General features: G+C 46.8%; 1 protein-coding gene across 10 annotated transcripts in view; it reads right to left on the bottom strand.

Moving 5' to 3' along the window:
- Positions 1-12,692, bottom strand: part of MYLK (myosin light chain kinase) — a 299,797-nt gene that overhangs the window by 143,387 nt on the left and 143,718 nt on the right. For all 10 annotated transcript variants that reach the window (XM_021070234.1, XM_021070231.1, XM_021070236.1 and 7 more), the window contains one exon: positions 845-1,052. In XM_021070234.1, the coding sequence (XP_020925893.1) occupies positions 845-1,052 (208 nt within the window). The remainder of the gene's footprint in view (positions 1-844; positions 1,053-12,692) is intronic.

The following is a 12,692-nucleotide window of genomic DNA, read 5'->3' as shown; positions in this document are numbered from 1 at the left end:
AAATTTAAAAAAAAAGACAAAATAAATAATCGTGTTCACACACTGGTTTGTTGATCTCCTATATATCTTTCTGAGTTTTACAAAGCTTTTTATGATGGCATGTAATGCTTTATAATGATGATAATAAACACTGTTCATTCCCCAAATAGTTCAGTAACTAGCACGTGCTGGGAAATTTTCTAGAGCTGAAGATACAGCAGTAAACAAGATAAAGTCCCTCTTCTCTGAGAGCTTCCAGTTAGTGGGGGTGGAGGAGATAACAAAATGGGAGGCAGGGATGATCCTAGAAGAAGAAGTTCGGGTGGAGTGAGAATCCAGGGGTGGGGTGGTCCGAGAGGGTCCTCTAAGGGGGGGATGTCTGGGCAGAGACCTGAAGGAAGTAAGGGGCTGAGTCTGGGCTGGGCTGTGCCAAGAGCTCTTCCTTTACACAGGGAACCACCATGAAAGCCCTGAGGCCTTGCTCAAGGATGAGTGGGGGTTCAGGGTGACCAGAGCAGAGCCAGCAGGGCAAAGGATGGTAGGAGGTGGGTCTGGAGAACAGGTAGGAGCAGGCCAAGCTCTGTGAAACCATGACGAGGAATCTGGTCTCAGTCTCGGGGTGGTGGGTGGGGCGGGAGCGGAGGGAAGGTGGAAGCAGGACAATGAGGTCATGTGCAGTCTGATGCTATCTACTGGGATGTTCCAGGAACCACATTTCCCCCTTCAGACTAAAAGATCCTGTGTTCTGGGAGAAGGATACTTTCTCTGTGGGTCCCTCTCCCCAGAGAGGGCTGACACAGGAACCACAGGCCTTGGGGAAATGAGGGCTCATCTCTTCTCAGGTCTCTCACCTCCTGGGACTCACCTTCTACCGTCAACTCCACTGTCACCTGGCGGGCGCCACTACCATTGGTGGCTTCACAGGTATACTTTCCCTTGTCCTCCTCACAGACAGAATGAATCACAAGACTGAAGGTCCCCCGGATGCCACAGTCCAGCAGGAAGCGACCTCCACTGGTGATGGGCTGTCCGTTTCTGTGCCATGTCACCTGGGGCTCTGGGTAACCCCGGACCTTCAAGAAAAAGAAGAAGAAAATGAGGGCTTCTATATAAGAAGCACTTCCTATGTGACAGTTATTTGTTTTGGGTGCTTTACGTGTGTTAAATCTTTTAATCCTTACAACATCTCTTGAAGCAAACATTATTTTCATCTCCATTTTAGGGATGAGGAAATGGAGACACAGAGTTAGCATAGACTTATGGAGCTCTTGAAGGCAGAAAGTGGCTAAGCCAGGCGTCCTGGCTCCAGAGCCCACCACGCAAGTGTCTGTCAAGCCTTGCTGCATGATTAGAATCACCAGGGGGATGGAGTTCCCAATGTGGCTCAGCAGGTTAAGAACGCAACATAGCATCTGTGAGGATGCAGGTTTGATCCCTGGCCTTGCTCAGCGGGTTAAGGATCTGGCATTGCTGCAAGCTGCGGTGTTGGTTGCAGATGTGGTTCATATCCAGTGTTGTTGTGGCTGTGGCTGTGACATAGGCCTCAGCTGCAGCTCCGATAAGATCCCTAGCCTGGGAACTTCCATATGTGGCAGGTGTGGCCCTAAAAAGAAAAAAAAAAAAAAAGAATCACCAGGGATAGCTTGAAAGCAATACTAGTGCTCAGGCCCAATCTTGGAACAATTAAATTAGAACCCCAAGGGCTAGGAACTGTGCATGGGGATTCTAGACCAGTGTTTCCCCCTCAAACATGCATGAAATCACTTGTTAAAATGCAGATTCTGCTTCTATAGGTCTGAGATGGGCCTGAGATTCTGAAGTTCAGACAAGCTCTCAGAGCCTGCTGATGCTGCTAGTCCCTAGAATTCAACTTGAGTAGTAAGGTTCTAGACCTGAGCTGCCCAGGATGGCAGCCACTAGCCACACATGGCGACTGAGCACTTGAGATGTGGCTGGTCCCAAGTTGCATTGTAAGTGTAAATTACACATGGGGTTTTACAGCGTTAGTATGAAAAAAGAATGTAACCTATCTTGATAATTTTAAAATACTGGTATAGGAGTTCCCTGGTGGCTTAATGGTTAAGGACTCAGTGTTGTCACTGCTGTGGCTTGGGTTCAATCCCTGGCCCAGAAGCTTTTGCATGCCATGGGCACAGGGCATGGCCAGAAATAAATAAATATTGGTACAGGAGTTCCCGCTGTGGCACAATAAGATCAGAACATCTCTGCAGCGCCAGGATGTGGGTTTGATCCCTGGTCTGGCACAATGGCTTAAAGGATCCGGCATTGCTGCAGCTGCAGCTGCAGCTCAGATCTGATCCCTGCCTGGCAACTCCACGTACTGAAGGTGACCAAAAAAGAAACACACACACACACACACACACACACTGGTACATATTGCAAAGACAGTAATTTGGACATAATGAGTTAAATAAAATATGCTGTTAAAACTAATTTCAATTGTTTCTCTGTACTTTTGTAATGAGGCTATTAGGAAAGGTACAACTACATACGTGCCTTGATGTTTCTGTCAGGCAGTGCCGCCCTAGCCCGCTTTTTCTCTAGGAATAGTTAGCAGCTAACATCTGTTGAGTGCTAAGTGTTAAGCACTTATCTAAATACGTAACATATCTGAGCCATAGCAACTTATGCAAGAGAGAAGATATTTCCCCAAAGAGGAGAAAATGCAGAGAGAGAGAAATTCTTTTTTTTTTTTTATAATGATAATACCAACCTTTTCAAAGGCTGTGAAAATCTTCATTTATTTTTCTTGAGGAAGTTGGACCACTCCACTGTGCTCAGCCCCACTAAGTCAGACAGAAGAGGAGCCATCCAAAGATGTCCACATTCTAATCTCTGGAACCTGTGACTATGTTACCTTATGTGGAAGAAGGGATTTTGCAGAGGAAGTTTTTTTTTGTTTGTTTGTTTTTTGTCTTTTTTAGGGCTGCACCTGTGGCATATGGAGGTTCCCAGGCTAGGGGCAGAATCAGAGCTGTAGCTGTTGGCCTACACCACAGCCACAGCAATGCAGGATCCAAGCTGGTTCTGTGACCTACACCACAGCTCACGACAACGCTGGATCCTTAACCCACTAAATGAGGCCAGGGATTGAACCCACAACCTCACGGTTCCTAGTCGGATTCATTAACCACTGAGCCATTTCAGGAACTCTGAGAGAGAGAGTTATTCTAAGAAAAGCTATCACTTCGAGTTTCAGAGAAAGTTCCCCAAGGGCCCTCAAATCCCTGAAATTCAACCCTTTAAACTGACTCATCTTCAGAGGAGCAGGACTCAGACTGGCTCATCTGTGCACAGCCTGGGACCCAGAACTGGGGGGGTTTAGCACTGAAAATGCACAGAAGACATCACGGAAACCTCCTGAGAAAGAAGCTCCCTGCATTAGAGATAGGTGGTGGCACTAGCTCTTATCCACGCATCTACTCCAAGACAAGAGAGCAAGGGTAAGATGGAGTAAAACAAAATTCTCATTTACAAAGAAAGCCTTCAATGACCTATAGCAACAATCTTTCTCACCCATCCTGGCAAGGTCGGAGATAAGCACGAGGGACAAAGGGGCGGGGAGGTGGCTGTGTAATCACGCCTGGGCCATTGCAGCCTCACTGAGCACATATATCCCATGTCAGGGCGGGGGTGGTGAAGGGGACCGCATTCATAGTGCAATGTCTCTTATAACTTGAGACAAAGTGTAGCAGTGGTTGTCTCTGCATCTTCCCTCTGTCCCTTTTCCTTACCTATTATTTTTCGCTATTTTGGCAAACAACACACCTGGCCTTTGTAAAACAGAAAAACATTTCAATGAAAATATATGTTCCTTTCGTATGAGTGTCTGTATAATGAATGTAAAGTACAACCTTTTATGAAGGTGTGAAGGCCCTCAAGGTGCTTGAATCTAGTAATGGCAATAGAACTGGTATGCAAATAAACATTATGCATGTTTGAAGGTAATAAATGCCATGTATCCATATAAAACACGTCATCTTGGGGCCCTGTCTTGGCACAAAGGTTCAGGTGAAAGAATATCAGAAAGGACTCTGTTAAAGCAGTCTTCTCTATGAAAGCGTGTTTGCAGGAAACAAGTAAGGAAAGAAGCTTTCCTACGGAAGGACGTCCCTTGGGAATCTAGTCATATAGTGGGTTTGCAAATCATCACTATCTACTCTTCTACCCTACGAGGCAGGGCCAGACTAACCCCTAGAAGGTGATCAGGTGCCTTCTGTCAGCCTCAGAGAAAGGGAGCACAGAGCACTGGGACTGGGAGAGGATGAATCATTAACTTCACCAAAGGCATCCTTAGCATTCCACGAGCAAGTACTCTGGCCCCCTGCAGCCGTGCCAACGCTGCGGCCATCAGGGCCGAGGCATCAATGATTAACTGGGGACATTACATGTGTTCCGGACCTCAGGGACACAGATCTCTCTTTCCCTTTCCATTTTCCTCTCATTTTCTGCACAGATACATATATACATTCCTTTTTACCCCACACCACCACATTTACCCCTGCAAGGCCCTTACATGCAAAAATAAATATCCAGGGATTTTGACATACGCTGGAACTGGCACCACTCAGAAAGCTGCCATCCGCAATGGACTTTTGTACACCCTGCATCTGAAGCAAAGGCAGGAATTTCTGTGACCTTTTTCCGTTCCAAGGTCTGAATGATTTGCAGCTCCAATTCTTATTCTATGCATATGGAAAAACTTGTTCAAGTATTACCTAACAGTACCTAAAAATTATTTAGCTTCAAGTGAACTCATTTTTATTGTCTGCCCACTCCCCTGGGCTCCTGGGTGTGGAAAGAAGAGAAACCTGGATTCATGTCCTTGGGTGCATGACAACAGCCCTGCCCTCCCTGGACGCCTTATCTGCCTTCATCACGGGCCCTCAGCCAAGAAGCCACAGCTGGGATTTTTACAGCCTATTCTAAGAGCACAGGAAAAATCCAGTGATAATTTTGTGTTCAGAGGACCTCCATGTACAGAATCTTATTTGATTCTTGCAATGTTATAAGGGAGACGTGTCTTGGGCTGGGTTCCCCAGAAGCAGAACCTGAGATGGGGATTCAGGAACCCTATCTATGAACCCTTAGCCAGTACTCACAGCATCTGGGAATGGGTATAGGAGGTCTGGGTGGGACACCAACAGTGTCTGTGCCAGCACACAAGGCCAATCAGATTATTAAGCCCAGAGAGCTGAGGAAGGAAGCCTGGAGAAGTGGATGATTTGCTAGTGATCTCGCACAGCAGATCAGGAACCACCAAGATTTTGGTCTCCAAGTTGAGCAGTTGTCTCTTGGTGCCTCACGGCACGCTCAAGTTTTTGGTAAGATAAATACTGTAGAACCCAAAGCACTGATACATGTCTATCTTGAATAGACCCCAAATCTCTTCTAGGTTAAGGCAGTATCTATTCTCCACTTGGGGAAAAAGCCTAAGGGCTCACAAAAGTGATACCCATGCCATTAGCAAGTTGTGGGCTGTTTTCTTGGAGTAATTGGAGGATAGTGCTATAGACCGAATGTATCTCTCCAAAATTCAGGTTGAAATCCTAACCCTCAATGTGATCACAGTAGGAGGTGGGGGCCTTTGGGAGGTGACAAGGTTGTAAGGATGGAGCCCTCATGAATGGGATGAGTGTCCGTGTAAAAGAGACCCCGGGAGTTCCCACTGTGGCTCAGTGCTTAACGAACCTAACTAGCAACCATGAAGACGCGGGTTTGATCCCTGGCCTTGCTCAGTGGGTTAAGGATCTAGTGTTGCTGTGAGCTGTGGTGTAGGTCACAGGTGTGGCTTGGATCCCACGTTGCTGTGGCTGTGGGGTAGCCCGGCGGCTACAGCTCTGATTGGACCCCTAGCCTGGGAACCTCCATATGCCATGGGTGTGGCCCTAAAAAGACAAAAAAATTAAAAAAATATAAGAGACCCCAGCGAGCTCCCTCACCCCTTCTACCACGTGAGGACACAACGAGAAAGCTGGCCAGCTATGAACCGGGACATGGAAAGACATCACCAGACACTGAATCTTCTGGTGCCTTGATTTTGGATGGCCCAGCCTCCAAAACCGTGAGAAATAAACTTCTGTTGCTTAAACCACCCCATCTGTGGTATGATTTTGTTATAGCAGAAGTATCCCCAGTGGTCTCAGACAGACAGGGATGAGTGCCATGCATGTGCCTAAGACACCCCTCCCTGGGAGGGTCCGTGTGGAACAGAGAAGACAGACAGTGTAGGAGCTGGACCTGAGCCCTGGGTCTGGTGTGGCTTCCTAGCCTCTTCACGTTGTAGTTCTCTCCCTTCACCCAAGAGAAAACAGCTCTTGACATCTCAGGGCCCTTCCATCCCTGAAGGAGTCTGGTTTTAAAGAGTGACCCACTTAGCTTCTGGGGGAAGATTTTTTCCTCTCCCGACCGTCTCCCCCGGGCCCAGTCCACAGCTTTAATACTCTCTAATCCTCCATAAGGGAAAACCAATTGACCACAAGAAGAAATGCTTGCAAACATGAGCAGGCAGCACTAGCTTCTCACCATAATGAGTGTTTGGAAATGGCCCCAAAGAGGGTCATTCTAAGGAGAATCATATTTTTGCCCACAGTAACCACATTTAATTGGAGGTTGTGCTCTTGAGCAAAAGCCCGGGATCAAATAAATCAAGGGCATAACCGACAACTTGTCATAAAAATAAAGATATAGTAACCAGAACCCTTGTAATAATTTAAAACAGTAAAACTGTGCTCCAGCTCCATAAAATGTCCTCAAGAACCTTTACGGCCTCAAAAGGCCTTTAAAAGGAATGGGGGCTCATTCTGCATGTGCTGATGGTGAGGGGAAAGCTGGGCTACAGGCAGCCAGCTGTTCCCTCTCAGTCACACCTGCCTGCCGTGTTGCAGAGTTTTCAGAACCTGGTGCTGTCTTGATATACTTAATGACTAAAAGTCAACCATTCTTTTTTGTTTTTTTTTTTTGTTGTTTTTTTTTTTTTTTTGTCTGTTTAGGGCCACACTGTGGCATATGGAGTTTCCCAGGCTAAGGGTCTAATTGGAGCTGTAGCTGCCGGCCTACACCACAGCCATAGCAGTGCAGGATCTGAGCCACATCTGCAACCTACACCATGGCTCAAGACAATGCTGGATCCTTAACCCACTGAGCAAGGCTGGGGATCGAACCCGTGTCCTCATGGATACTAGTTGGGTTCGTTAACAGCTGAGCCATGACAGGAACTCCCAAAAGTGAACCATTATTAAGGGCATGACATCTCTTGGTTTTCATCTGATGTGTGTGAAGGGCTTGCATCCAATTCCAGGTTGCTCAGGACAGACTACAAGAGCGTAAGCCCTGGGGGGTGACGGGTTCTCTGGCATCCACAACCCCTGCGAGACTCAGAGCAACTGCCTTCTCAGCTCAGTGAACAGTGGAAATGGACTGATTTCGCTGTTTTTGATCATCTCCTGCATGTCTTTGGCTCCTGGGTGGGCCCGTCCCTGTTTGCACACTGCAAGCCCACATAGCTACAGTGGAGAGCTGGGCAGGAGACCATCTGCCCACACTGAGGGAGACCAGTAGGAGAGAAAGGATTACCCCGAGGCCAGAATGAAAGGAAGCTGCCCAGCAGGACAATGGGGAGTTGGGAAGATACACAAAGAAGGCGTGAGCAGTGAGCTGAGAAGTCCTGAGAGCGGGGAACAGCAGGCTGGAGGGATTGTCAGTAAGTATTTATTTGAATCCTGTTGAGTAAGTGAATCAATGCTGTGAAAGGCTAATAAGCCTGAAGGATGGGACACTAAGGAAACCTGCTGGACAGATGTCCCCCCCAAGCTGGACAAAGTTGATTGTGCAACACAACTGTCTCCATGCCTCCTAGGATCGCCTGCCTGCCTGCCTGCCTGCCTGCAGCACATCACTAAAACTTCCTCCCCTGTTTCAAGGCAGCTTCTTCTACTATGATCAGTGACTAGAACGGGGCTGGTGATTTAAAAATGGAAACATAATGGGAAATAAACCAGTGGTGCTCCAGAATTTGTTGAAGGAGGACCCTCTGCTCATCTCCAAGTGTAAGTTCACCCAGATAATAAACAGACATGGATGCACAGAAAGGAGAACTAAAACACAGACCACAGGATGCCTACGAAACTTACATCATGGGTGTATTATGAGAGTGAGGAGTGAAGGGTGAGCCACGGGCCTGGCATGACTGAGCTTAGGGGCCTGGGTCTGTGTCAGCAACTGGCACGCGGCCCCTTGGACAGGCAGGAACTTAATTAAGGCTTTGAATAATCCCGTTACCATCAGTCAAAAGCCTTAACTGAACCCACAGAATCCATCAGGGAGAGATTATACCAGCTAAAAACAGCAATAAGTGAGAGCCTCACACTACTGGATGCTCCCTGCCCTTAAGCCCAAGGTATGAAACCGTGAGGATGAAGGAATTCTGTGAGAAACGAGAGCGGAAGGCAGAGAACCATTCCTCAGACTGGCCCAGAGAATGCCACCCACGTCTTCAGGGACAGATGCTGAGTCTCCCCGTGATCAGCTGCTCTCCCTTCTTCTTTTCTTTCTTTCTTTCTTTTTTTTGAGAGTTTTTGGTTTGTTGTTGTATGTAACTGTTGTCTTTTTAGGGCTGCACCTACGGCATAAGGAAGTTCCCAGGCTAGCGGTCAAAGCAGAACTATAGCTGCCCATCATAGCCACAGCAATGACAGATCTGAGCCGTATCTGCGACCTATAACACAGCTCATGGCAACGCTGATCCTTAACCCACTGAGCAAAGCCAGGGAACGAACCTGAGTCCTCATGGATACTAGCTGGGTTTATTACCTCTGAGCCACAATGGAAACTCCCACTCTCCCTTTCTGTGGCAAGTTTCTTCTCTAGCCCAAGACACAGCCCCCCACACCCCAACACCTGCCAGACTGAGAATTTCCTGTTTCTCCTACAGAAAGTACGAGACAGGTTACAGTTTGGCAGCCTTGGGTTATACCTCAGGCCCTTGTGAATGGTTCAAACCAAAAAAGATCACTTTCTTTTTATCAAGCTCGGGATCATTAAGGCACCCACCTCTCTGATGCCCTTGCCAAGCATCTAAAATTCTGAGTAGCCCAACAAAAAAACACGAGTCTAAGTGTTATGGGGAACCTCTCACATTGATGTCTTCCTAGTTTCTCCAAGTTCAAGGTTTTTCTATAAAAACAAGGGTCCTTCTGTTTGAACTCCAGTCCCCGTGGGATGGCTATAGGATTCCAGTCTTCCTGGGAACCTCTCTACATAAGAGCCTGGCGTTCTGGCTTCATCTTCCCCTCAAGGTGGCCTCCAAGGAAATGGCCTTTCCAGCTGGTGAGGCTGGCCTGGGAACTCACGACCAGTTTCTACTACTGAGTTGAGATACACTCTCAGATATATTCAAATATTAATAAGAGGCGTGTGGCATCATAGAGGTGTAACGAATTAGTGCTATGGCTTGGTTGTGTTTGATTTGCTCAGGATCTCGTGTCCACTGCTCCAAGGGTGAGCTCCTGCTCCTTTGAGGAACACCCCCACTTCCCCTCTACCTGCCACAGGTGAGTCTGGTGGAGATGCACCAGTCAGCTGCCTCCTGGCCAAAATGCTCAGGCCGCCCAGATGGGTATATGATCCAAGTCAGCCAATCAAAGCTCTTCCCGGCAATTTCAATTAGAATCAAGGGAGACCAAACCGCCTCTTCACAGGGATCCCAAGCTGGGAAGATGGAACCCGGAAGCTCTCTATCGACAGCCATTCTCTCCCCCTCCCCCGCGTTCTCTGTTTTCCTGACTCTACTTAAGAGAAGGACGCCTCTGCAGAATAAGATTATACACACAGTGGAGAGGAGATGGAGGCATGGCCTGGCAGAGCTGTGGTGGACTCAGGATCCACTCAGTTCTATGAGATGATACATTTCTTGTGCTTCATCCAGATGGAGCTGGTTTCTGTCACTTGCAAATAAGAGTCCTGACTCATCAGGAAGTTATATGGTGTCTGGAATCAGAGACATATGTGTGGATGCTGGCCGACCAATCACCAGTTGCCTGACTTAGGGCAAGTTATTTATCTGGCCCTACGTTTACACAACTGAGGATGTAAGACAGAATGGTATCAGTCGTTTATGATCAAATGAGTACAATAATACAATAGTACATTAATAAATTTGAAAGGTTAGATCCTCTGTTGCTTCTTTTCTTCAAAGTCAATAATTCTTTATAATAAGGTGCCTTAGAATCCATTTAGCTCCCAGCTTTGTTAACAGCGTGAAACTGTTTCTGCCCCAAGAAATCCCAGTACCTATGAACTTCTAGGCTAAGCCTTGTCTTGCACAACTTGAATTCTTATAGGAAATTTCAAGGCATCCACACCCCTAATTAGATTAATAAAAAAAAAAAAACTAACCTAAGAACACCATCTATCTTAGCTGGATTGGCTTATTTTTATTTAAAAAGTAACCCTCTTTTGAAAAGCGATCCGTGATTTTATGCAACATCACAAAGCACAGTTTAAAACAAATATCCAGACTGTAGCTATGTCTATACCATCACTCCACTGCTGTAATGCCATGTGCACCTTTGAGACAGTGATCATCCCCTTGATTTCTGCCTCACTGACTAATGCAGCCCTGGAATTTCAAGGGCATGGGCAAGTTTCGGGAAGGAAATAAATCTGGGGTAATAAATTGGGAGTTTCTAGCCTGTTGTGGTTGGATCTGGAGAGAGAGCGAGGCATGCTTCACTGGCAGAAGAGATGCTGCAGAGGGCTCCTCCCCAAATAACACACAGACACTTGGCAATGCCTCCTGATCCCTCAGAAAGCAGAGCCCAGAGGTTACAAGACTCAAAAACTGGCCACAGATCATACTGGGAAGGTTCTTTCCTATGAGGACTCTCTGAAAATGAAGCAGTTCTGTTTAAAAGCAGAGGTGGGCAAAAGTGACCAGAGGGTCCCAACAACCTGAAAATATCTTGACTTGGCTCCTTTGGCTTAACTGGTCTCTCCTGGCTGCCACTGACCACCTGCTCCAGGTATATATCACCACACGAAGCATGCATACTGCTTGGACTCTCCAGGTGGCAGGCTGCTAGGGAGGAGGAGCAGGTGGGCCTCTGAGGCAGGACCTTGCTGGCTGCCTGCATCAGTATGGCCAGGAGAGCGTCTCTGTGATGCCATCAGAAAATACCTGGCACAAGGGGCAGAGAGCAGTGTTTGCTTCGTTCTAGTGTTGCTCATGGCCAAGCTACATGGGACACTGCAATTCCATTTTTCTTGGAGTTAATACCTGCCCTACTTTTTTGGTTTGATTAGTTTCTTAGGCATCCAACATCTCAAGAGAACTATACAATTCTTCTCAGCAATGATCAAATGCATCAGATAAAGAAAGCATCAGCGGCTTTTATCTTTTCTTCTTTGGCGATATCCCTCCTGGAACCCTCGTCCTCCAGTCTAAACTTGATGCTGTCTAGGCCTGAGGCACAGTGGTCCAGGGACTTTCCTTCACATCCTCTCAGAAATTTCTTGGATGCCACTATTTTGGTTGCACAATATCTTCCTCCAGTGATTTGTTAAGAATGAATGCAGGGAAGGGTAAAAATTTTCCTTTTCTTTTTTTCTTTTCTTTTTACAGTTGTACCTATGGCACATAGAAGTTCCCAGGCTAGGGGCTGCATTGGAGCTGCAGATGCAGGCCTATACCACAGCCACAGCAACAGGGGATCTGAGCTGCATCCACGACCTACGCTGCAGCTTGCGGCAATGCCAGATCCTTAACCCACTGAGTGAAGCCAGGGATTAAGCCAGCATCCTCATGGACACTACGTTGGGTTCTTAACCCACTGAGCCACAACGGGAACTCCGAGGAAGGGTAACATTTTCAAACCTGGCATTTCCAAAAGTATCAATATTCTACCTTTATAGTCACTTACAGTTCATTTAGGAAAGAAATTATGTGGAAAATCTTTCTTCAGAATTTTGAAGGTATTGCTTCTGAAAGCAATGATTCTGGCATCGAGTATTGCTGTGAGAGGTTTAACGCCACGTTGACCCTTCTGCTATGACCCGGTGTATATGTGTGTGTGTGTGTGTTCTGTGTATGTGTGTGTGTGCCCATGTGTGTGTTTCTTTCAAACTTTAAAATCTTCTCGTTACTCCTGACACTCTAGAATTCCACGATGAATTCTTTGCCTTGGTGTGGGTCTTGTTCACTCACTGCATTGGATCCTTAGTAAGAGGTCTTCTCATTGCTGGCAATGCATGTTCTTCAATTTTGAGGAATTTCCATGATTTGACAATTCTCTCTCCACTGTTTTTTTCACCATGTTCTCTTTACCGAACTCCTGATTTGGATATTATCCCCACCTGACAGGCCTTTCACATTTCTTTTCTCACTTATGTCCCCCTCATCTTTTTGCTCTGAGAGATGTCTTTATCTTCCTGCCAGTCTACTGAAGTTATTATTTTGACTATCATTAATTTCACAAAAAAATCTTCCATTGGGGTTTCCTTCATGGCTCAGTGGTTAACAAACCCAACTAGGATCCATGAGGATGTAGGTTCAATCCCTGGCCTCGCTCAGTGGGTTAAGGATCTGGCATTGCTGTGGCTGTGGCTGTGGCCAGCAGCTACAGCTCCAATTAGACCCCTAGCCTGGGAACTTCCACATGCCCCAGGTGTGGCCCTAAAAAGTTAAAAACAAACAA

The sequence above is a fragment of the Sus scrofa genome, chromosome 13 (genome assembly GCF_000003025.6).
Source record: "Sus scrofa isolate TJ Tabasco breed Duroc chromosome 13, Sscrofa11.1, whole genome shotgun sequence".
Classification (NCBI taxonomy): Eukaryota; Metazoa; Chordata; class Mammalia; order Artiodactyla; family Suidae; genus Sus; species Sus scrofa.
This window is presented reverse-complemented; position numbering and strand designations above follow the sequence as displayed.